The 25647-nt window shown below is 39.8% G+C and overlaps 1 protein-coding gene across 4 annotated transcripts in view; it reads left to right on the top strand.

The window, feature by feature from the left end:
• Positions 1 to 1844: 1844 nt before the first annotated feature.
• The window catches only part of RB195_016592 (uncharacterized protein), a gene marked incomplete at both ends in the record, with an annotated part of 39334 nt that continues 15531 nt past the window's right edge, over positions 1845 to 25647 (top strand). For all 4 annotated transcript variants that reach the window (XM_064183186.1, XM_064183189.1, XM_064183187.1 and 1 more), the window contains 12 exons: positions 1845 to 1861; positions 3664 to 3805; positions 6575 to 6704; positions 12508 to 12644; positions 14650 to 14811; positions 16293 to 16391; positions 21277 to 21450; positions 22068 to 22171; positions 22224 to 22338; positions 22828 to 22950; positions 23868 to 23966; positions 25525 to 25617. In XM_064183186.1, coding sequence (XP_064039067.1) covers positions 1845 to 1861; positions 3664 to 3805; positions 6575 to 6704; positions 12508 to 12644; positions 14650 to 14811; positions 16293 to 16391; positions 21277 to 21450; positions 22068 to 22171; positions 22224 to 22338; positions 22828 to 22950; positions 23868 to 23966; positions 25525 to 25617 — 1395 coding nt within the window. The remainder of the gene's footprint in view (positions 1862 to 3663; positions 3806 to 6574; positions 6705 to 12507; positions 12645 to 14649; positions 14812 to 16292; positions 16392 to 21276; positions 21451 to 22067; positions 22172 to 22223; positions 22339 to 22827; positions 22951 to 23867; positions 23967 to 25524; positions 25618 to 25647) is intronic.

Raw genomic sequence — 25647 nt, 5'->3', positions numbered from 1 at the left:
CAAAAATCTCAGAATTTTAGCGGTTTGAGACTTAAGAGTGGTCGTTGGGTTTTGAATAAAAACCGTAATTGCAGGAATCAGGATGAAGTGCTTAGGGTTAATAAGTTTACTTTGGGGTTCGCTAAAATGTTGGCTTGGAGTGCAGAATAATTTCAGTTTCGGGAACTGCATTCACTATGTTGATACCCTGCGGGGACCAACCGATGTAAGCAGTCAGTGTTCCAATACTTACAAACAAATCTAGTGGCGGTGTATGAATTGCAAGGGATAAAAGACAACGGGCTTTCATGTAGAACAGTATATGTCGTTGTCCAAAGAAATATTTGTCGTGTGTCTTGAATGATTCTGCATACGTTATCTTCCTCTGTCATGTTGTTTAACAAAAACATGGAGTAACTTTGTTCAGAAATTCCATACTCTAGCTTTTTAAGACCACTTAATTTCGCATTCTCTCTTCCAGTGAGCTTTAGAGATATATTGCCTTCTACAATTCTTTTGTATGACATCAACAATGGAAAATCCTTTGAATGAATTGTTTTAGTCAGTCACTGGAGAATAAGCATACAGAAGACCGGGAGCCCACATAGTTATAGTACAGTATATAAGTAGTTTTTCTGAAAGGGAAAACGAACTGCAGATGCTTTACAAAGGCCGAATAGCGTTGCAAATGTAACGTAGTCGGTAAGAGGTAAGGCAAACAAGCACCTCGTCTAGCTGAGGTCGTTAAATTAGTTCCACTCTTCTCTGAGAGAGTGGAAAACTTTACATGGCACACAGACGTGCTCCTGGATATCATTGTAGAAGCTGCATGCGCATGAAAAGGCCTCAAATTATTCTAAACTGAAGTCGAACGGCGTTAATAAAGGCATCGGAGTCGCAGGCGCATCTTCATAGGATGTATCTTTTACTTTATCTTTTACTGGAAGAAGAACTTGCAGCTAATTTTTCAAAGTGATTTTTGTCATTCTAATTCTGATCTTTCGCATTCCGTTGTCCTTTTCGCTGTCCCTTTCTTCCTCCTTAACACAGAGAGTGATGTCTGCATGATGCTATCCGCATTGTTGGTGCTTGGACTGTTTTGTGTGCTCACATTTTCGAAATCTTACCGCTGCTCTGTGGAAGTTCGTACCACAGGTTTGAAGGGTGACATTTTTGCATACTTTCCAGAAGATCACTCTTAAATTTTATTGAATTCTGCACAACGCGTTAAAAATTTTATAATTAAGCGTTCTTTCGTGTATCGATGTAGCTCCTGACCCGCCGCTGACCTCAAAAACGTAGCTGTGTTGTGTTTCTCTAGCTTACCACGAATGCATAGTGCGCATAGAAAGTACAAGTTTTAGGCAGTTTTGGAACAGATCCATGTTTTTGAACTTAACACTGAAAAGCGCATGTAAATTTCCCCTTTCAATTGTCAGTTACAAATGCGGGCACACAGTCAGTAGCTCCTAAATTGAGGTTTCCATCTCCAATCTCCTTGATCACCACGAAAGTCAGCGGAGTACAATTGAAGGTCGGAATTCTTAATAGAAAGGAAGAGTGCTTAGCCGTGACCAACGAGGTGGCTCTGTATCAAGATTTTGCGAGTTTTGATCTACGATACGATCTACGATACGAATTGGGATTCTTAATGTTTTAATTATTACCTATAGAAGCTACAACAAATATTAGCACGTTCATTGAGTCGCCGTTCATAAATGGTTAAGAATCGCTTCAGAAATTTCGAAAAACGTAGCTGTGTTGTGTTTCTCTAGCTTATCATGGATGCATACTGCGCTTTGATAGTCGCAATCATTTACATAGGTTTAAGAATAGTTCGCGTTGTACGGTTCATTCATCCAGGCATGGGCTATTCCGAAAGGTGAGATATGCTATGAAGTACATTTCAGCGAGCGAACTCCATTCTGATAGATTCCATGTGACGGTCTCTCTTGGATAGTGTTTTCCTTTAGGAAAAGAACGCTATCATGATCATGATATATAATAACGTGCTTAATCCGTGTGTGTGTGTGTTTCTCTGTGTGTCACGAAATTCGATAAATTGGGTGCGACGGGTCCACCGGCGTCAGATTTGCGCGCCGGCGGCAGATATCCATAAAAAGGGGCGCGACGGGTCCACCGGCACCAGATACCTATAGAAGAGGTTGCGACGGGTTCTGCGGCGTGGGATTGGTGCGCCGGCGCTAGATGTCTATAAAAAGGGGTGCGACGGATCCACCGGCGTCGGTGGACCCGGTCATTGGTGCGCAATAACTTAGTGTGCATGACGCAAAAGATAAATGGGTGGAGCCGTTTCATAGCCGTGATCACTGGGCCTTTTGCTCTTCACTTTTATGACTCCTCCGCGTGCCTGTTTCCTTCTTTGTTCGCCTAAAGTTTGGGGTATGCCGTTCTCAGAAAGTGGAAACATGCATGCAAACGGATGCTTAAATAGTAGCAAGATGTCTATGTGATCTGACGTGGAACGTTATCTTTATCAGTAGGATGATGTCTTTCACGTCATTTTCTGTTAAAACATCACTCTGTGACAACTATTGGGAGAAATCAGGAGGTATATCCATACTTCGAGTAATGCTTTCAAATAGTATCTACATTATTCTGGCATCGAAGGAGTGTTTGTAGCTGATGGTCGAATATTCTCCAAATGTAGAATTGACGCGTTTAGAAGGAAAACTACGTAATCTTTAGCCTTAATTTATAATATAAAGAAGAGAAGAAAAGCGTTGTTGAAAAAACACAAATCTAATTTTACAGAAAACACCACTACTATTAATTTTCATTGATCAGTCAAGGGAAGCGAAGCTAAAACCACCGAAAGTCTGAAGTCCGGCTTTAGCCGGACATTCAGACTGGTTTGTTTCCACAGAAATAACAGCCTCTTTTATGACTGAAATTCGGAAGCATTCTCCGCTTTTTTCCTGGACTCCATCAAGTGAACTTTCTGTACAGATAATCCTACTTTGGCGCACATTCAAAGATGATCTACTCTCTAAGTTTCATCTTCATCGATGAGGAATCTGGTTCTCGATACTCACAGTCATTTTGCCCACAGAGATTCGCATCTAGAAAAACGGGAAAGCCGAGGAATTTCACAAGTCGTTTGCTCAGTCACAAAATTGCCATGTAATTCCACGGCAGCTGGTAGTGACAAAAATCCCCTCCAAGATAATGGAATTTCTCGCCTTCTTAAGGTTATCAGTCATCTTAGTCACTCAACTGCCGATAAAAGCAGTGTTTCTGTGCCCTAATTGTTCGCAGAGTTTTATGTAACTAGAGAAAGGTACTCGATTGGTCGCGGACTGTGACGTTGTTGTAAGCACTGCATCTAGACCTCCAATTTACTTGCACTAGTTTTGGTACCTGCACAACCCCAAACCTATTGCTCAAAAGCTCTGGAGGAGGTCGTGTTTTAAAGTGGAAGGGATTACATGCAGAATTACGTCGGTAAAAGAGATGTTTTAAGGATTGTCAGGATAATTAGGTGTTGCAGGAATTAATGCTCCCTTTACTACCGGCTTTATTGTTCTCAATGTGTGAGAAATCTCATGGAAGTCCGCTAAAAATTCTTGAAGAGATTATCGCTTGTCGAGATTTGAAAATCTAAGAAAAAATAGCTCAAATTTTATTTCAGTCTAAGAAGGAAGAGAAAATGCAGCTTTTCAGATATCTATCGTGGTTCACTTTCTTCGTTCTTGTCTGTCAGGGGATCAGCAGCGATCTCTGCCGAAACACTACAATTGAAATTCAAAGATCCTATGGATTTGATTCACTTGCTGATTTCCTAAATGCTGCAGTCGACTACAGTGTTAGTTCTTGTAATATGTATATGAACTTAGATGAAGCTGAAACTTTGCGAAATCTTCTGTCATTAGTGTAGAAGACCGATTTCTACCAGAGTGCCATTTTTGGCTTGCATGCAAGTGAATAGGTTAAGTTTAGCAAAACTTCCTAATTATTTGTTCTTAATGTAAACAAAAAGCGGCTGCAATTCCGCTTACCATTTGAGAAGACCCAGGTGTATCCTTTGTTAGATGAATCACAACCGATTAGCCGCCAGTCTACGTGAGCTTCTGTAGGTGGCGAATAAGGACTAACCAGAGCAGACCATACTCTTTGCTACGATGCTGAGATGAATTCATTCCCTGCTCTTACCGTGCAAGTGTTGATTCATAACGCTTGTATTATAAAAGCCTAGAGTTAGATGTATGGAAGGTGCAAGACAGGCAGTGTTTATGAATTCGGTTTGTTCCAAGGAACTTGCAACAGTAATCAATTGCAACACCTTCTCAGTACAATTAAAAAATCTTGATTCATTCGAACTTGCGAAGAAGCAAATCAGACTTCTACGGATGTTCTATCGCCGCATATCAATCATTTTACGCCTAAGTATATAATGAGAACAAAGAAATCTAGGTTTTCATCATGGGACTAGACAAGCTTCACAAAAAAAGACAGTACATCCTACAAAGTCGTTGTAAGCGTTTTAAAAGCCAAAACAGCAACTCATAGTCCTCATAGCGAGCATTGACATGGTATTGTCGACAAAAGTTTTTGCGTCATAGAAACCGTTGTTGTACTATTGTTACAACAGCGGTTACACGGGATCCAGCAAACATCTCTGTTTTGGGAAATACAAAGTTCATGAAGCGAAGTTTCAGCACTATCATTATTAGTAACCTCTGCGCTTTGTCAGCTGTCCTTTGAAGAAATAAGGCAATCAACCAAAAATGTGACAAGCTCGTAAAACTTTATCTTGACCTCACCAGAGAACCAGAGAGTTTTCAACCCACCAAAAGTTGGTGCACTCGGAAAACTCTTTAGCTAATACAGGGTGCGCGAGCTGTGGGCAACTACAAACTTACATCCGTGTTCGCGCGGCTTGTAGAGAGATGATAGAAGAAAACCTCAAAAAAAGAAGAGCAGCAGTCATTTGCTATGCTCGTTGGAGCACCGCTAATCGCAAGACGAAGACGACTCTTTTCAGATATCAAAAGGTATAACCATTGCAGGGGGAGGAGATGGAGAAGATCCTCTTTTATCCTGAACTTTTCGAGAGCTATGTCAATTTACCTCTTTATTAGCTGGCAAAAGATGGATATATTTTTTAGAGGTTTTCCTCTACCAAATACCACATGCTGTTTTAGAAAGAGTTCGCATGGCACCACTCCCGCAACATTAACTCTTAGCATCTGAAACAATGTTCTCCGTAGGGTTGGTGAGGGCCGGTGGAAAATTTTTCAGATGCTGAAAAATAATGTAGCTCTTCTCTTAACGCGCTATTTCTCGCAGGGGAAGGTCCAGTCACTGGAAGACTAACAAGACCGTGTTACTGCATTAGAAGGAGGAAATCGACAAGTCTCTTTCTTGCATGCCACCTACAAACTATGATGTGGAGTAGGGCTGAGCAGGATTGAAATAACATTTTTTGAAGGACACCCACGTGAGCAAGATTTTGAAGATGGTTTTGCACGAGTTGATCTCATTCACATCATCTAAGACTAGCAGAAGTACCTCACTTCCATGAGAATCATGAAAACCTTCTATTCGGTTGAAAAGGCAATAGATGCCATGGACATCCAACGCCTGCCTGTTTAATACATAAATATACTTTGAGAGTTGTACAATAGAACAGAAAACAGAACAGGAAACAAAATTTTGAAATCGCACTTGAACATTGTCAGGGTGGAGTGTGACGATGAGACAAAATATTCACTGCCAGTTTCGAGGAGAGAATACAAAAGTTAGAATGGAAAGTAAAGGAGTAAATGATAGAGTATCTGACGTTAATCAGTTGGCTTTTGTTCCGCCAACGCGTTTCTGCAATTCAGAATCCTCTTAGTTCAATTGAGTATGCTCCTCTACAATTACCTGAAGGTGTTAGCCGAAGCATCAACTCACTGTTTCTTCATTGTTTCTCTCTTTTCGGACAAGTCTAGTGCAAATTTGCAGATCCCAGGTTCACGGAAGGTTTGGTTGGCTGTGGGAGGTTTCGGTCTATTCCAGTCATATCGGAAATTCTTACTAGCCGCATTACACAGGCCACTGGGATAGTGTCAAAGTGAGGGGTGATCAGCTACACCATCTTCTCTTCACTAATTACATCGTCCTCAAGACAGATAAACTTCTTATTTGAACTGCTAGCTGAGCTCAGAGAGTCGTGCAGAAAGATCGGTTTTCAGCCCAACGTCACGAGACAGGTGCTACGAGAGTGCAATGGACATAGCCAAGATTACCCTACTCCGTGCTCAGCTCTTCAACACCACCGCCCTTCCTACTTTAACCAAGCACATCAGAAACCTAAGCACTTTGCAGGCGGTAGGAAAGTGCGGCAACACCACTGAACGCGCCAATCGAAGAAGTGATGGTAGTAGTATTTGGCTCCACACAAGAGAGAAAAGTAGTCCTCTCATATAGCTTCGATGTAGATATCAACCCGAAGATATTCTCAAAGACAAAATCAGGAAGGTGTAACAGGAAATTTTTCATCAGCTGGATATATATTCCTTAGAGTTTCGTTCTCTTCAGTGTATAATAAGCTTGTGTAGAGCATCGTAGAGGAGACAACTCATTTCAGAAGGATCCTTGCGAAGATTTTTATCAATTCGCCTGTGGAAAATGGATGACAGAAGGGAAAGAACCAGTTGTGAGACTGGCTTTTGCACAATTTCGTGACAGTATAAAAAAAATAAATGCAATTTTGAAAGGTAGGAGGACAATCGTTTATTCTTAATTATTAGACTTTGTTTAACTTATTTAATTATTAAACTTTGTTTTATTGGCTTTTAAACAAAATTAAAAGTCTGCAATTAAACTAATATTGATTTGTTCAATATCAAAGTTTGAGCGAATGTACAGGAAAAAACTGTTAAAGTCAAGGAAGGAGTTTGAGTTCTGTTTGGCCGAATCAAAAAAGCAGTTGCTTTGCTCGAAAGACAATAAACCCTATGTGCAATTTTTTGTTCTCCTCAATACACCCGAAGAAAAACTTATGTGGGGAAAACAAATAGTTGGTTAAATCGAAACATGTCGTAGCAAAGAAAAAATAAAATAAAAATAAATAAATTTTCTGCAGTTAAAGCATGTTCAATGAGTGTGTTTTTATAGCGCCTAAAAAGATATCATACGAATACAAAATACATATAGTGTTATCATGATATATAATAACGGGCTTATTCTGTCACGTGTGTGTGTGTGTGTGTGTGTGTGTGTGTGTGTGTGTGTGTGTGTGTGTGTGTGTGTGTGTGTGTGTGTGTGTGTGTGTGTGTGTGTGTGTGTGTGTGTGTGTGTGTGTGTGTGTGAGTCACGAAATTTAAAAAGGGGGGTGCGACGGGTCCAAGGGCGTCGAGTTGGTGCCTCGACGCTAGAAAGCCATAAAATAGGGTGCGACGGGTCCACCGGGGACAGATTGGTGCGCCAGCGCCAGATACCTTTGGAAGGGAGTGGGACGGGTCCACCGGCGCCAGATATCCATAATATGGGGTGCGACGGATCCACCGGCGTCGGTGGACCCGGTCATTGATGCTCCATAACTCAGTGTGCATGATGTAAAAGATAAATGGTTGCAGCCGTTTCATAGCCGTGATCACTGGGCCTTTTGCTCTTCACCTTTATGACTCCTCCGTGTGCATATTTCCTTCTTCGTTCGCCTCAAGTTTGTAGCATGCCGTTCTCAGAAAGTGGAAACACGCATCTAAACGGCTGCTTAAATAGTAGCAAGATGTTTATGTGGTCTGACGTGGAATGTTATCTTTATCAGTAGGATGATCTCTTTCACGTCATTTTCTGTTAAAACATCATTCTGTGATAACTATTCGGGGAAATCAGGAGGAATACCCATACTTCGAGTAATGCTTTCAAATAGTATCTACATTATTCTGGCATCGAAGAAGTGTTTGTAGCTGATGGTCGAATATTCTCCAAATGTAGAATTGACGCGTTTAGAAGGAAAACTCCGTAATCTTTAGCCTTAATTTATAATATAAAGAAGAGAAGGAAAGCGTTTTCAAAAAAACACAAATCTATTTTTACAGAAAACACCACTACTATTAACTTTCATTGATCAGTGAAGGGAAGCGAAGCTAAATCCACCGAAAGTCTGAAGTCCGGCTTTAGCCGGACATTCAGACTGGTTTGTTTCCATAAAAATAACAGCCTCTTTTATGACTGAAATTCGGAAGCATTCTCCGCTTTTTTCCTGGACTCCATCAAGTGAACTTTCTGCATAGATAATCCTACTTTGGCGCACATTCAAAGATGATCTACTCTCTAAGTTTCATTTTCATCGATGAGGAATCTGGTTCTCGATACTCACAGTCATTTTGCCCACAGAGATCCGCATCTAGAAAAACGGGAAAGCCGAGGAATTTCACAAGTCGTCTGCTCAGTCACAAAATTGCCATGTAATTCCACGGCAGCTGATAGTGACAAAAATCCCCTCCAAGATAATAGAATTTCTCGCCTTCTTAAGGTTATCAGTCATCTTAGTCACTCAACTGCCGATAAAAGATGGTGATAACTATTCGGGAAAATCAGGAGGAATACCCAAACTTCGAGTAATGCTTTCAAATAGTATCTACATTATTCTGGCATCGAAGAAGTGTTTGTAGCTGATGGTCGAATATTCTCCAAATGTAGAATTGACGCGTTTGGAAGGAAAACTCCGTAGTCTTTAGCCTTAATTTATAATATAAAGAAGAGAAGAAAAGCGTTGTTGAAAAAACACAAATCTATTTTTACAGAAAACACCACTACTATTAACTTTCATTGATCAGTGAAGGGGAGTGAAGCTGAAACCACCGAAAGTCTGAAATCCGGCTTTAGCCGGACATTCAGACTGGTGCTATATCATCACGGACCTGGTCTACCATGGGTGTGTGTGAAACGAAATTCCAGAATAAGGTGCGGCGGGTCTCACGGCCTCGGGTAGATGCGACGGCACCGCCAGTATCAAAGCCAAATGGGTTCCACGGCGTCAAATTGGTGCCTCGGCGCCAGAAAGCTACAAACTGTTTTTTTTTTTTTTTTTTTTTTTTTTTTTTTGGTTTTTTTTTTTTGAGTTAATTAAAATTTTAATAATTTTTTTTTTTTTATTTTTTTAATTTTTTTTTTTTTTGTTTTTTTTTTTTTTTTTTCCCCTTTTTTTTTTTTTTCTTTTTTTTTTTTTTTTGTTTTTTCTTTTTTTTGTTTTTGCTTTTTTAAATTTGGGTGCTTCTTTATTTGTTTTTTATTTTTTTTTTTTTTTTTGGTTGTTGTTTTTTTTTTTGTTTTCTTATTTTCCTTCCTCCCCTTTTTTTTTAGCTTTTTTTTCTTTTTTTTTTTTGTTTTTTTTTTTTTTATTTTTTTTTGTTTTTTTTAGAAGGTTAGGGTTGTGAAAGGGGGGTTTTTCTTTTACCCTCTTTTCTTCTTGTCCCAGGGGTGGGTTGGGGGGGGGGGCCTGGCCCTTTGGGGGTTCCGGTTTTCTGGGTTTTGGGGGTTGGTTTGTGGTTGTTTTTTTTTTTTTTTTTTTTTATTTTTCTTAAAATGGTTTTTTTGTTTTTTTTTTTTTGTTTTTTTTTTTTTTTTTGTTTTTTTTTGGTTGGGTTTTTTTTGTTTTGGTTTGGTTTTTTTTTTTTTTTTTTTTTGGGTTGGTTGGGTTTTTTTGTTTTTATGTTTTGGGTGGTGTGCGGGGAAAAAAATTTTGGTGGAAGTTAATTTAGGTTGTGGGGGGGGGGGGGTTTTTCTTTTTTTTTTTTATTTTTTTTTTTAGGGGGGATTTTGAGGGGGGGTTTTTTGGGGGGGGGGGAGGGGGGGTTTTGGGGGGTTTGGTGATGGGGGAGGTTTATGGGGATAATTTCTTTTTTTATTTTTTTTTTATTAAAAAAAAAGATAAGTGGGTTTTTTTTTTTCTCTAAGGGTTTTTTTGGGGTTTTTTTTTTTTTGTGATTTTTGTGGGGTTTTTTTTTTTTTTTTTTTTTTTTTTTTTTTTTTTTTTTTTTTTTTTTTTTTTTTTATTTTTCTTTTTCCCCCCTTTTTTTTTTTTTTTTTTTTTTTTTTTTTTTTTTTTTTTTGTTTTTTTTTATTTTATTTTTATTTTTTTTTTTTTTTCACATTTTTCTTTTGGTTTTTTTGATTTTTTTTTTTTTTTTTTTTGGGGGGGTCTTGGGGGGCCCCGCCTAGGCTGTTTTTGTTTTTTTTGTTTTTTTTTTTTTTTGTTTTTTTTTTTTTTTCTTTTTTTTTGGTTCCTTTGGGGTGGGGGGTTTTGGTTTTGGAATTTTTTTTTTTTTTTTTTTTTTTTTTTTTTTTTGTTTTTTGTTTTTTTTTTTTTTTTTTTTTTTTTTTTGTTTTTTTGTTGGTGGGGGGGGGGGGAGAGGACAAAAAAAAATAGTAGTAGTGAGGTTTGGTGGTAAAACCAACACGTGTGGGTGGGTGGGTTGTTTGTTTGTTCTCGGTCCGTGTCGGTTTTTTGGGGTTTTGCCGTTCCCCTTTTGGGTTTTTTTTTATAAGAAAGTAATTAACAAAAAAAGGGGGAGAGGGGGGGACAACGCGGGGGGGGGATTTTTCTTTTTTTTTTTTTGTTCTTTTTTTTTATTTTTTTCTTCCTTTTTTTTTTTTTTTTTTTTTTTTTTTGTTTTTTTTTTTTTTTTCCAAAAAAATTTTTTTAGGGGTTTTTTTTTTTGGGTTTTTTTTCCTCCCTCTTCTTATAAAGTTTTTTTTTTTTTTTTTTTTTATTTTTTTTTTGGGGGGGGGGGGGTGGTTGGGGGTTTTTGGGGGGGGGGGGGGGGGGGAAATTTTGGGGGGGGGGGGGGGGGTTTTTGGGGAAACCAGAGGGGGGGGGGATTGGGGGGCCCCCACAAAACCACCCCCCCCTATTTTTTGGGGGGGAACCTTCTCTCCACAATGACGAGGTAGTCATTATCTGTCGACGTCCTCTTTTTCCTTTTTTTCCCCCGAAGAAAAATCACGAAAAATTTGATCCTCCGCAGCCCCGAAATCAGCAGCGTCTTGATGCTCTCGCTTTGTAAACACACAGTCTGAGACAGTCTCCATGACGAGTCGTGCGTGTGTCGCCTTGGTCCAGAAACAATGGCGTCCTGAGCAAACTGAGATTTGATCGCCTCTCATCGGTGGCCATACCGTCGGACCTCTGAGACGGCATGGCCCAGTGTGCAGGGTATTGAGGAATTGAATATGCTGGAGTGGCAAAAAGACTTTTCCCCAAACTAAGCAGCCCTACCACGACGAGCTTAGCTTTCACCACAGGTCGTCGCGTCGCAACCTATATGGATCAGGGAGCGACCTTACGACATTTTGCCAAGACGGTGGTGAATTTTAGCAATGGTTTACTCTTAACTAGGCTTCCGATTCCGAGAAGTTGGATGTGTCGAACTCCTTCTCAGTTTGGGAGACCCTGCCGGAGGACGAACCTCCGCTGTGCATCCCAGTTGGACGCCCAGCGTCACCTCCACGTCACTATGAGGCGGTAACCTGTTGTGGATGATATAATATAGTATAATATAATAATTTTTTGTCAAACCATCCTAATGTAGTTTGGTTGGAGTCATCTCCTGTCTTCTACGAGTGGGAGCAATGTCTAATGGCTTGTCAGGTGGATGCCGGGATTAGCGAGGCTTGAGATGAAGGGACCTCTATTCACGCTAACATCAACAACAAGTTCCGCCGCTTTGGCGAAAGAAACTTTTTATTCCACGGCTTGCCACTTACAAGTCACCCGCTTGGGAGATGCAGTTGTAGGATCCACGCCTGATAACCAGACAGTAAAGCCTACGCGCAGCACCTCCGCGAGTTGGCAGCTGCAGTCCGAAGAAAGCAACCGAGAAATGCCCACGTTCCGCCACTTTAAACGCAGTCATGAAGCGGTATCCTATCCACCCTAATTCCCATTGTTCACACCATCATTCCACCGCATGCTTTGAGCTTTTAAGCATTTCTCGGAGGAAATCTCTTCCTTTACTGATCTCAAATCCACTGTCGACTTCTTTGAGTTTCAGCCCCCAGCCTCTGCTGCCAAGCAGCTGTAGCACCCTCAGAAGGGTAGAGCACTACGATACACATTTCTAATGAGTGAATAAGCAAATGATTGACAGTGTGTGATTGAGAAATTGTGGAATTGTAGAGGATATGTGCGCGTAACAAAATAAATGGCTCTCCAGCATTGCAAATATTATTATATAGTACTCCTGCTGTGGTGCTTGCTCCGCTCACCTACAGCAATCAACAAAGTTTTGAGATGGGATGCAATTGTGTGAAATTCTTCGGAGAAAAGTTGAAGTACGCTTGACTGCAACTATTACCTTGCACCAGAAGTTTCAATGAATTTAGTACGGAGCGGAAATAATGTCACAAGCAGTTCGATTTCAGTGAGCCCTATTAAGACTTTGAAATAATTTCTCTTGTTTGAGTAGTGTGTTGCAAGAAACTTTGATGATCTTGTTGTAATTGTTCAACAGCCAGTAAATGTGATAATAATTCATTCTACCTTTTTATAACATCACAAACTTGATGCTTCAGCTTTCTTCGTTTCTGAAGAAGAATCTAGATCAAAGTCAGTCAGTGCAATGAGGGAGGTGTACAGGAACTGTTTGTCAAGTGATGAAGATTGGAAGTCGGATGGAGGACCTATCAAGTTTGTCTTAGAAAGAATTCAGGTAAGCATCTTCCCTTTTATTCTCTGGTTGGATTGGTTCACAGCTCGCATACGACTGTTCTGACAGATGTGAAATTTAATTCATCAGGCTGAATATTTTGATTCCAGTAAGCATCTCGATGATGGAACTATTTAGATGACATAAACTCCTCGCTCGTCGAATATGTAGTTTATTTTCGTAGGAGACGAGCTCCTAGACGATTCTTGGATCCGTTGGCAATGTACTGTCCTAATAATAAGAGAATTCGTAGCAAAGATTCGCTCGAAGACGATCTTACTTTCACTCACTCTTTTGAAATACTCCTCTACTATATTTTCCTTCCGCGCCCTTTCAAAGCTTATTTACGTTAAATTTGATAGGGCCTTCCGCTTCGACAGTTCAGATATATCGAAATCTGATGATTTTGTTTTGTTAGGCGAAGTATTCAAGGTATAACAGCAGATAGATACTCCGCAACGAGATCTTTAAGCATGGTGACCATTATATTGTAATACGTCGATAACGGCAGGACCTAGTGCTGGGAGCAGACATAGATTTGATATTGGAAAGTAAAGTACATTTTAAGCCCCTACTAAGCTGAAGTTTTTAGGTTTGGTCATCTATTACCACAGGCCGCTTAGTTACCGGGATGAGAACTTTATTGCTAAACGCATTGAATTTTGGCAGTTCCACTTCTAGGTGTGCCCCAGATTTCAATAAAATCGGAGAAGATTTTGTCTTAGAACCTTGACTGATTGGCAGCTTAGGAGACTGCATCATCCGTATCCATGGAGAGACGCTGATATCTACCGTACACCGCAGAACATCTAATAACACAAAAGCGACCTCTTCTATTTTCTCCCAGTTGAATGTCTGGTATTCTGTTGAGAAAGTAATCAGCAACAAAGGAAAACTGCAAATAAGTGGATAAGACCTAGGATAGAAAGTTATTTTGGCTTTTGCTCTGCGAGGCTCAAACAATTTTTTAATTTTCTTGTTCTAAAACACATCAACAGTTCCTATTTTGATTACGTTATGACCAGTCAATAAACAAAACATGTTTGAACTTTATACCAAGTTGTAGGGAAAGAAATACAGATAAGAGCTGGAAGTTTCTTTCGATTACAAGAGATAACAAGAATGTCAAGTAGAAAATTTACAAAGACATAAATACTGCTCAAAACTCATATTGCTCAAAACCCTTGAGTAATTTTGAAGGCATATGATGTTTTTTTGAATCTTACGTGTTTGTGTTGTAGCCGTGGCCGAGGTTACTTTCAAATTTTCTTCATTAGCAACTTGCATTTCTTCGTTATCGCCTTCGTCAGAGCCTGGAAACTTTAAGCTACTAGTAATTTATCTTCTCACGTGCCCCAACACCCTTCTGTATTCATTTGCTAGATTTGGTAACGGAAAAGACCACCACGTACCACATCTACGTGTCACAGGGGTTCTCTGTAGGGACCAGACGCCCCGCCCATGAATCAAAGTCGGCACAGATCTTGTCCACTTTTCGCTGTTGTCTAAAATGCCTTTAGTTTTCTGCATGCTATGATTTCGGACTCGAAGGTTAATATCGTAACTTTTACCGCCCAGACACACTACAGTTAACCACGACCTGATGTGATGTTCTTTGAGTTTGCCTACAGTTTGAATGCTCTCTGTAGGGCGACAAGACGCTTGAGAGGATAAACCACCAATCGCTTTTAACTTTTAGACTCTGACGAAGGCAGTGACGCCAAAGCGTGAGCTGCTAATAAAGAAAAATTAGTACTAATCTCGAATATATCTTAAACAAACCATTAAGAAATTGTATAGTTTAGTTTAAAAAAATCGTTGACTTGCTTAGCTAAGCTAATAGCTGCGTGATCTCGTTTAGTGCGAGTTATCTGTAGGGGGATGTTTGCTGATGTGAAGTAAATGCAAAATTCAAGAACAATGTTTTTTTGGAGCACAGTTGATTTTGTTGTATTCTTATTATCGCTCAATGGACAATGTCCAATCTCCTAACCAATTGTTCTTGCAGAAATATGGATATTTTCCGTTAATAGATGGTGATGAAAGAGAAACAGATATTGATCGGACACTCTTGTTTGTACATTTCAACAAAAACAAGGCTGTGGTCAAGTCGATTCTACCCGTTATTGGATTGAATTATAGAGACAATATCTCCCAAGTTATGATTTCTGTGAGTATCTTCGCCATTTCGTTTTTTCTGTGTATCAAGTAGAGAAGAGGTGATTGTTCACTTAGCAAAGGTATCTCATTATTGGAGAGGAACATATATTGTTTATGAACTTCAAAACATTTACCGTACTATGCTGTTTTGCTGATTTGGTTTCTTTATTTATCGGAATCCGCAAGGAAGAAATCCGTCAAGACGTAGGCATTTAAGGGATGCAGTGTTTATTTACCCGTTTCTCAGATTTCCAAATCACATGCACGGATTACTTCTGTTCCGCAACATCATAGTCACAGAAACTGCTGCGTATTTAATATTAAGTGCTTCGGCGGTATCCTGACAAGAAAATATCGAAGTAGGCAGATATTTTTCCGAAGTTTTCCGCTTTAAGCAGATTAGAGTACTCAAAATGTAGACTCTAAAACTACTGGAGTGGTCTTTTACCTAATGATTTGTAGTGTATACGGGATATTCTACCAGAACGGGAGTTTCAAGTCTTTGACATTAGGAATACTTTCTAACTTGACTAATATACGTGCTTAAGAAAGTTTAGGAAGGTTCTGCGAGAAAAGCAAGGTTCAAAAACAAGATCAATGTGCACAAAAACTTCACGGCATTCGACTGTTTCCATTAGAAGCATACTCCGTTTTGTTTTCAAACAGCACAAGTTTTTCACAAGGAAGATACTCAACAGAAATTGTGCCAGTTTTTTTCTAACCGTCTATCGATGTCTATGAAGTCGATGCAGGTCGCAAGCGCCTATATGTACACGTACACTAGGGTGTTTGTAAGTTGAAGTACTCGACTCATCCTCACAATTCCAGAACTCAACTGACAAATTGCCATTTAAAAGCATCACCCCACGAATCTGGAGTGGTACGGATTTTTGGTAGAGTATTCATACACGGGATTGTATATAATTGAGAAAAGGGTGATTCCGTTCACTTCTTTCTGATTGTCGTAGAAAAGGGCCCGGAAGATACGGCTTCGAGCGTTCCGGCTCACCATTTTTTACAAGGAGTTCGATTGGAGCGCGCCAGCCCTGCGCACGCGCTGCATCTTCCGGGCCGTTTTTTACGGCAATTAGGAACAAAAGGAGGGAATCACACCCACCTCCATAATCTACTACTCCGTATACGAATACTCCACCTGTAATCCGTACCACCTCAGATTCGTGGGGTGATGCCTTTAAATCTCTATTTTTGTGTGGTTCCTTTGTAGTTTTCGGGTTTGTCTCTGAGCGTGAAACTGAATATTTAACATGAAAATGCATCACAACCTTGATATGCCGATATGGAATTGAATCAATTAAAATTAATTAAATTAATTGGAAAATAACAAATATGGAATTTGATGGGAACATGAATTTGATGGAGATTAAAATATACACTTGTGGATATACTCAAAACCCCTGCTATTACATTAGCATGATGATACGTCATTAATCGATTGAATATGACCGTACGATTTTTTCCGTCGCTTTTCAGTTCAATCCACGATACGATTTCCCTGACGCCGAGCCTAGAATGATTTATGGGAATAGAACTCTTGTGTACCCAAGCTTCGATGAGCTTTTGTTCACAGTGGTAAGATTACGACTTTAGTTCAAGGATTTTGTTGCTCTGAATCGATTTTAACAAGGATAGATAAGAATAAAAAAATCCAGAGGCACCACTGCTTTTATGCGCACGCACATCAGTCATATTCAAACTAAGGTGTTTCAGTCATAGAACGTTGGGACATTCTCAATATCGACTTGTCGATAGTCAAATCGAAGAAAGAGCCGAGATTGTTAACAGACTTTATTAGTCTAACGTTTCGGCGTCGTCGACTTCGTCACAACCTGGAAAGATTTGTAATAATATATTCCCTCAAATGCTTTATCCAGAACAAGTCATCATCCCCTAAGATGCTACTTCCAAAGTTCCCAACTTCTTTTTCACACTTTTTGGTGGCAGTGCACCAATGGGAAGAGAGCAAGGTTTTCCCTTTTAAAAGAGAAAAAAAAGATTTGATCATAAGAATTTGAAAGAGATTTGGCCACAAGAACCACAGCTGCGTTCATCATCCGCCCGCCAAAAAAGACATCGCAGACGCGAAATTGTTCCCTTACTCACAATTTTAATGCTATTTTGTCTCCTTAAACACTCAAAAGTAACGATTAACAAACGTTTTGTCGCAGTTGCTGCGGAGGAGTCAACAACTGTGACATTCAACCGTTCTGATCACATCTGAAATAGCGGCAAGTTACGTTCGCTTATTCTGTGACCCACTTCTTTCTCTCCAGCGGTATCCCACTATGCCCCGCGCCATGCACACGAAGAGTCACTTCACTGCAAGGTTGCCGTCGGAGGCGATAATCGGGCTGAAGTATTTGAGTGTGTTGGTCTTCGAAAGATTTATGCCGTCACTCTTGGTGCTAGTGTCGCTTGCAATAGTCGTTATGTGTTGCAAAGGGATTTTGACGTTGAGACATGGGCCAAATCGTGGTAAACTACCTCGTGAAACGTGACCTTATTTTTTAATTTTCTCATTTTTTCGAGATGCCATGATAACGTTATCGTAGAGTATCCATATCTCAGTTCACGTGAGATCTTCCGTTATGGTATGGTCCACGTCGACTGTGAAGAGCAGCGTAGAAAAGCGTGACCCCTGATGCAGTCAGAAAAGATGGGAATACCGCGAATGGGCTTACTGCAGCATGCAATCGGCATCGTTGATCATAGAGGATCTGGACACACCTGATTACCTAAGACAGTGTATTACTGCAAGCATACCAAATTACTTTTTATGGAATACGATGGAATGCTTTGTCCTAGTTGACAGATGCGAGGGACACCTTGTTTTTGTTACTCACTAAGCTTCTCTCCCAGGAGTCGTGTTGCGTGGATGCCATAGGTGATTTTGTGTTTAGTGACGAACACGCGCAGGTTATTAAACACATGAACAATGTCCACAGCTATTGTGTCGATAATGCTTTCGAGGTTCTCCATGCTCCAAGACGGCAGTCGCGTCGGATTGTAATTCAAATACCCATACGTTGGGTTGCATTTCTTCTTCTAACTAAGCATTGTCGTCACTCACTTGTTCTTGCAACGACTCGGTTAAGAAGCTGTGTGGTGACCTCTGCAGTTCTGTAGTTAGGTTGCTCTTCAGAACCTCAAATCGGCCGTTCGAGAAAAACGGCCGAGGCGAGCTTCGCTGCACCTCCTCCACGATAACGCTATGCCTCATGTAGCTAAGGAAACCCATGAAAAGCTGGAAGAGCTAGGGTGGGACACGTACTCCATCCCTGTATTCTTCCGACCTTCCCCCTTCAGTCTACCAATTATTCTGGTCCCTCAAGGCTTTCCTAGCTAAGAAAATCTTCACCACGTTTGAAGAAGTGGAACGGGCTGTCAGCGACTTCTTCTACTCCCAGTCTCCCCACTTCTGAGAGAATGGGATCGCTGACCTGGCCATCAAGTGGGACACTGTTGTATTTAATAATGGTGGTTATATTATTGATTAATTTCCACTGTAAACTGAGTTTAAAAAAATAAAGCAGAAAAAATGACAAATGGTGACAGACTTTCTGTCCAGCCTAATACCTCCGACGTCTCTTAGATGTGCGAGGATGCACTGGTATGTTTTCCCTTCAGTCGGATCACTTGTCTGTAGCTGCACCGCACCGATTCATAAGGTATGAGTCTTGCAATAGGTTGGTGATGTTGTTGGAGTCTCCGCAATGCGCTCGTCATCTTGGTTAACAGCCAAAATCAAAATGATATCTATACTGGTCCTTCACTGCTTCGTTCATGCTCTTTCAAGCTTCGGGCAAGTTTCCACTGTTTTTTTTCGATGTATATGTGTGGGTATTTCAGCTTTTTCTTGTCATTGACCATCCTCTTGAACTGGTCGCTGATTTCATTCAGTGAGCTCAGCTGAAGAGCGTGAGCCAAGGAGGGCTAGTCGTTGTTTGGAATTGACAGTGATTACTTCATTCAGATGGTCGCTGAAATTCCACACCGTTGTAAGTGTCTCTGAAACCATGACCAATGCCTTCCCATTGTGCTGTTTGTCCTACTATTGAACCACCTTGCCTCCAACACCACGTAGATTTCAATCCTACGCAGTTGTACTGTGGCTGCTTACTAAGATGAGATGAGCGTGGACAACGAAGCGACGTCCATTACTGCAATGTTGGTTTTGGCAATATTGTGTTAATGTAGCAGAACTCTTGTGCGCCATCCTAGAACAAACGTCAAAACTGGCATATTTCACACTCACCCAGAACCGCGAGCGCGCGTGGGTTTTCGTGGACGTCCTAGTATTTAATCTAAAGGTCAAGCGATGTTCTCACCGAGGTGCCGTAAGAGGGATTTGGGAGCGAGAGGAGGTTCGTATGCAGAGTAGATAGAGGAGGAAGGAAATAAAGAGAGAAATGAGGAAAAGTGAAGAAGGTAGTCGATGTGAAATGAACCCATATTGAAAATTGGGCACAAAATTTAGTCCTAATAACGTAGTATGTACATTGGTATGAGGTCTGGTGGTAACAAAACAAGTCTGCGACTTGCACATATTAATGTCACTCGTAGATCGGGGTAGCGCTGTTCCCAATGAAACTGTCAGGGATACTTGACAAGAGTTCTTCTTGCACGAAAGAGAGATAAGGGTTTGACGAGAACATTTATTTGTTTGTTTTGAATTTCGATGCCATTTAAGCGAAAAAAAAACACCTACAGCTGGAGATAGGGATAAAATTAGTGCAAAGTAAGCTATACAAGTTGCTAAATAATGGCGTTGCAGTAAAATTCATGCAACACAATTTTGCATGTTTGTTGAGGCAGAAACTATCTATGTTTCTTAGGAAATTCTCTGATTGTTCTAGCTTTTTTGAAGCCTATTTGAGAAAAATAGCAAATTTTTCTTCCAATTTTTGAATTTTTTTAAATTAGATTTTGAGAGAACCAGGACAGCTGCAGAGCTCAAAATATGCAGCCAATGGTTTTCTTTGATGCCTTTTTGAAGAGATGCAGATTTTTTTTTACCCCTCAATGATGTAATCACGCTACAAGAAAGCGCGGTATTTTATATGTTTTCGATTTTTTTTTTTGCGCGTCGAAATGTGTGTTAACTATTAGAATGTATGAAGGAGAAGAAAATCTAATATCTCGTCTAGCAATTTATAGGAACTAATTTGGCTTGAAATGTCTTATAGAAGAAGATTTCTTATTAGAATTCAACTTTACGTTTCCTAAGTTTTCTTTCGTCCTCTAACCTTTAGTTCTGTTAGTTGGGAAAATGTTGAGAAATTTGTTTAAGTTTCCAACCTTTCTCATTTAGTTTCCAAACAAATAAGAAATTCCTTTAAAAAAAGTAATTAAAGTGTTTAAACTTTTACTTTCCGTTTTGCAAAAAACCAGGGTTCTGCCACAGATCGAAGTGCTGAGCGCCTTAATTCGCAGACAAAGGGTAGCGTCAAAGTGGTAGTAAACAGATGAAAATGCTTTCAGAAAGTGTTTTACGTTGTAATCATTTGTTCCTTCTGTTCTGCAAAAACCAAAATTCTTCCGGAGATCGAACTTTTCAGTATCCATAATCATGCGCTGAGCAGAAAAAATGCATCGTGAAGTACAGCCTGAGGATTTTTTCTTGTTTTCAACTTATGTGTGCACATATGTACTGACACACTTCTAATCATTGTAGTAAACTGCCTGTGGAGTCTGTGTTATGTTATACATCTTCATTTTGGTTTGAGTGCTATACATATTAATATGTTGTGGTAAATATTAAGGTTTATTATAGCACTATTTATTAATATTTATTGTTGTATGTATATTATTTCATTTTACCTATGAAGCGTCTTCAAACCTATAAACTACATCTTATTTTTAATTACTAAATAAGCAGTTACATAAGAGAAAATGGGGTGGGACGGGAGTTGTTTTTTAGTTGGTTTCTTCACAACTATGCGCTCGTTACTCTTCATGCCTATTTCTTCCGAATTCATCTACAACACGGATGTGACAGCGTTTCATTCGCGGCCGGACAATCACACAGACCTATCATTGGAATTCTTGTTCTTCCCAGGTAGACATGAGGCTTGATTAGACTTTGCCGGCGATCAATCTTAACCCGTCGTGTGCTGCACCTTCGTAAACTACAGCACCACCGCGCTTATGATGGATATTTGGCGCTTATTTCTTGTAAGCCGCTCTAAACAGCCGATTTTCGCTCGTGATTAACCTCTTGTCTCCCACATAGGGAAGCGCTACGTAGCCTAACCGGCTGTGGTCGATGACCACCTCCAGAGGGGGAGGTCAGTGGATCTAAATATTTTATTATCAAACATAACTATATTGGCATTTTCCTGATGTTTTACTCGTAATCTTATTACAACTCTCGACAGCGTTTAAGCAAAACAAAAAGCCTTGTTATAACATTTTGAATATAGATTGTTTGACCATGTCAAATTCATCAATTTTACAGTCCATGAAGATCTGCAGCGAAATACGCGCCAAATGCAATGAAACTTCGATTCGTCAAGGTGTAAAAGAAATGCTGTCCGTGGTTGAAAAGGTCCACGGTCTGAGAAGCTGGATTTCTCACTTTGATGGACACCAATGGCTCCGCTTAAGCGAGCTAAATGACCAACTATCGTCGGTATGTTTGTCCTGGTAACATTGCAGGAATTATTCAGTGAAGAAGTTGCTGATGATGAAATAATTTTATTGTGAGAGCTCCTCCTTCTCTCAAAAACTATTAGAAATTTTTATAAGCGCTACTGTTTGAAAAGCAGAAGCACAGAGCCAAGTTTTTAGTGATATTGAGATACATCAGTCCTAGATCGATTCAGAAGTATCTGCAGGATTTACAATCTATCATTAACATCAGCTAGCATTGGAAGAGAAGCTGGAGCGACAGACACTTTGGATGCTTCAAACTCGTCCTTTGTACTTTTTTCTTCAATGTGTGATTGCGCTATGACCTAACATCAGATCCAGACGATCCACGGCGCTGCGTTGCATCTAACCTGCTGCAGAAGTGGTACATGTCTCAGCCACGTAACATTTCTTCACAAAGCTGTCTGTCCATAATGAAAGTCACTCGGAGGGCGCAATCGTACATTTAGCGTAGGAGATAAATAAGTGACTGGATCGATGCACTACTGCTAACACAGGACTAAAGTTGACAAAACTTCGTTAGAAAGAAGTTGAAAAACTTGCTCTTTGCTACTGGAAAACCACCAAAGGCAAGAACGAATGTCAGGTTGATTGCAGGTTAACTGGACCAAATATTTCATTATGATGGCGCCTCCTGATACGCACAGCTACTTTCTTGCAGATCCTTTGGTTCATGTTCCAAACAGAAAATACATAGAAGAGTTAGTTGCTCTTCATTAATTAAAATAACAAACATGTATTTTCTCGATTTAGGTTGGACGGAATTCTGCAGAATACACCCAAAAGGGTACTAGCAAACTTTGTGATTCTCCACTACATCCTTTCATGGGCAAACTATTTAAATGACGATTATAGGACACTGCTGAAGGTGAGAATCTCTATTGATAGGATTACCATCTGGTGAGCTCGCTTTTTTTTCTAAAATTTTATTTCCCTCGTAGCGCTCATCTTGTCAATTTTTCTCCGACGTGCTGAAGTTGTCACGGTAGAATGGATTTTGGTGGTTCTTTAGCAGTATTTTCTAGAATTGAAAAAGAGTAGAAAAATAGTTCGCTTTTATCACAATTTGCTCTACCTTGGCAGTTCCAGTTGCTTTGTTTTTCGTTTCCTTGTTGAAACTCCTTCCCATCATTGATCCCAGTCAGTTCCGTGTGTGTATGTGTGTGACTTTATTGTTTTGCATATTTCGCCGCTATTGGTAGCCACTTCTTAGCTCGAGCTCAGCTCTTCCGAAGTCTCATTAAAAAGTCTGAGACACGTCGTTTTAAAATGAGTTTCAGAACGCGGTTATCACTTTATATCATTACTGCAGATTATGTCGGTACAAAGTGAATACGAATTAAAATCAGAATTTTAGGAATATATGCTTGACCTTGGAGTAAAGAACTTTCCCTCGAAATCCACTTTTTGTTTCACTGTAACGACTAGAATATTTGATGCTGCATTCACGTCTGTATATGGACAGAAATTTAATGGCAGTGTAAGTGCAACACGCTCAATTATCTACTTGACAACTTCACAGAGCGCTGTGGACGTCCAACTCCCTGCTGTTTTTCATGCAACTTTCACTTTCAGATAAACCTGAGTAGTTTACGAGCGAATTCTCCCAAGCGTATCTAAATATCCTAATTTTTGTATTGTAGCTTTGATGGAGAAGCAACAGCAAAAAATAATTCTCTTAACGGAATTGATTTGCGAATGCTTTTACTGTCCATCAACTACCTTTCCCATTCCTGTGCTAATATTGCTAATATTGACATTCAGTATGATAGTATTTTTTAATCAATTTTTCAATATCTTATACACAAGATACCACTTAGCATTATAAGTGAAACCGTTCAAAAACTGTGTTACACCTAAAAGAGATATATTCGCCTTTCACGAGCTTCTCCTTGGCCGTAGAAATAGCCGCTGAAATAAATTAAATTATTAGGCGATCTAATTACTCTTTCTCAGTCTTTAGAGTTGTTTTGTCCACTGTAATAGTTAGGGGGTCATTTTGCCCGATCGCATGATTGGGTACGATGAATTCTACCTAAATTCGTGTACGTCTTACTAAGGCAACTTTATTTTGGACAAATCTTCGTCAGTTGCCGAGAAGAATAAGATCCGATGTCGATCCTATTAAGGATGATATTACCACAGCACCACGCTGCCAGATTCCGCGCGGAGTTGTACCACCCTCATGACTCCCCTTACAGTCACTTCTTAAGCGCATTTATGACTTGACTTGACTGAAGCGTTTTCAAAATTGTTCTTGGTGATGAGATGGCGGGTAGGGAGGCGAGCTGATTTCCGAAGCCATCAGCTCGACGATCGCACAGTGTCGACCGTCTGTCGAGTAAAGAAGCAGATTAAGAGCTACAACTTCTGTGTTTTACAATGCGGATAATTTAGGCTAACGAGAAACTAGTGGAAAAACTCATCCGTGAAATATTTGCCTCTTTTAAAGAAAGAATAAAAGAAAACAAATGGATGACAAGAGAACAGAAAGAGGTTTGTTGTTTTAAGTAGATGATCATATTTTCTCGAACGTTTTCCTTCGTTACTCAAACAAAACCTTGTTGTTGCAACAGAAAGATATCTTCGTCTTCTGGCTATCGCAAGAGCTATTTGTAGAATTGTTCATACATTGCTTCCGGGGACACCGAATTGCATCCTTCTGATTTATCAGGACAGTGTAATTGGGCGGAGTTCTCCCTGTGAAGTTCACACAATAGAATTTTATTCCTATTTTATACTCTACAATGCGGGTTATCAGTTCTCGTACTAAAACGCTTCTTCGTGCTGTGTCTAAGATGCAAACGAGATAATAAAGTCTGCGTTAAACGTAATGTAACATACCGACACAATCCTTGATGTTGGAGTTCCCTCTAGAATATGCAGAAAACATTTTGGCTTTCCATGTTTCTCACCATTTTTAGTGTAAAGACGCTAGGATAAGCCTAAATAACTTTAGCGAACTTTTTTTTCTCATTTGTTTTATCATTAGTTTTATCATTAGTTTGTTTTGTTCGAAAGATGCCTTTAAAACCTTGATTTGAAAGATCCAATTCCCCTGGCATTTTTGCATTATAGTGCGTGATGGGCTGGTTTAGCGCAATCGGCAAGAGGTTTAACGGTCTCTGCAGGGTCAGTGGGAGCCAACGAGTTCAAGTAAGAATCGCTTCAGGTTTACAACATGTGTCCGGCGTACACATTGCCCTGCGATGGCGATCCAATGCGTAAAGCCACTGTTTCATCCTCACAGACAAGTCTGGTACCAAATTGAAGACCTCTAAAGAAAGGAGGGTTGGTTGGCTAGGAGGAATCGAACCCTCGATTGGCCATGCTGCAGCCACAACAACCTTTCACGGACGGTACCTCATCACTCAAAAAAAAGAAAGAAAAAGAAAACATTTCTTAGCAGTTTTCCGCAAAGGCAGATTTGGGTTTGTGCAGTCTTTCACTGTGATCGCGCAGCATCGTCATGTTATGAAACGTTTTATGGCACCTGTATGTTTCTTTTTCTTACGTGTTTATTTAAGCGCAAATTTCTCAAATTCAAATAATCTTCAATTTATTCTTCCTATTTTTCAAATAATCAAATTCCTTTAAATTTATTCCTCCTATTTTTCAAATAATCAAGTTCCTTTAAAAAAAACGAATTAGGCGCTGTTGGAAATATTTAAATTTATTTCGACAGAAGATTTCACTACTTCAAATTGTTAATAATTACTGAGTGCGAGGGAAATGAGCTGGTGCTAAATATGACTTTTAACATATAGCGACTCATCTCTTATTCGTTGATATGCAACGAGTCAAAACAACTGGTCCTATAGAGTTCTTTTGTGATTTGGTATTTGTATTTTTAAAGCACGCGCCAGCGGAACCACTAACTCCGCGCTAGTTCAAACGTCTTCAAGAACGGTATAATTTTTATTTTATGGCCCTATTCAAGCTACTGCAATCGGTAACAACGTTAAAAAGGAGCTAAACAGCTGGATCAGATAGTCTGACATTTTTCATCGGGTCAAATAAAGAGATATTGTCATTGGAATTGGTATTGTTTCAGTTTGCAATTTTGAAAGCAGAACGAATGAGAATTTACGCCGCCTATGAGGATTTCCATCTTAATGACAGTGAATTAGATAATCGTCACAAAGATGCAAGTTTTTCTTTTGCTTCAAGAGACAAA

Source organism: Necator americanus, chromosome II (genome assembly GCF_031761385.1).
Source record: "Necator americanus strain Aroian chromosome II, whole genome shotgun sequence".
Lineage (NCBI taxonomy): Eukaryota > Metazoa > Nematoda > Chromadorea > Rhabditida > Ancylostomatidae > Necator > Necator americanus.
The sequence above is the reverse complement of the archived record's forward strand: the minus strand, read 5'-3'. Positions and strand labels throughout refer to the sequence as shown.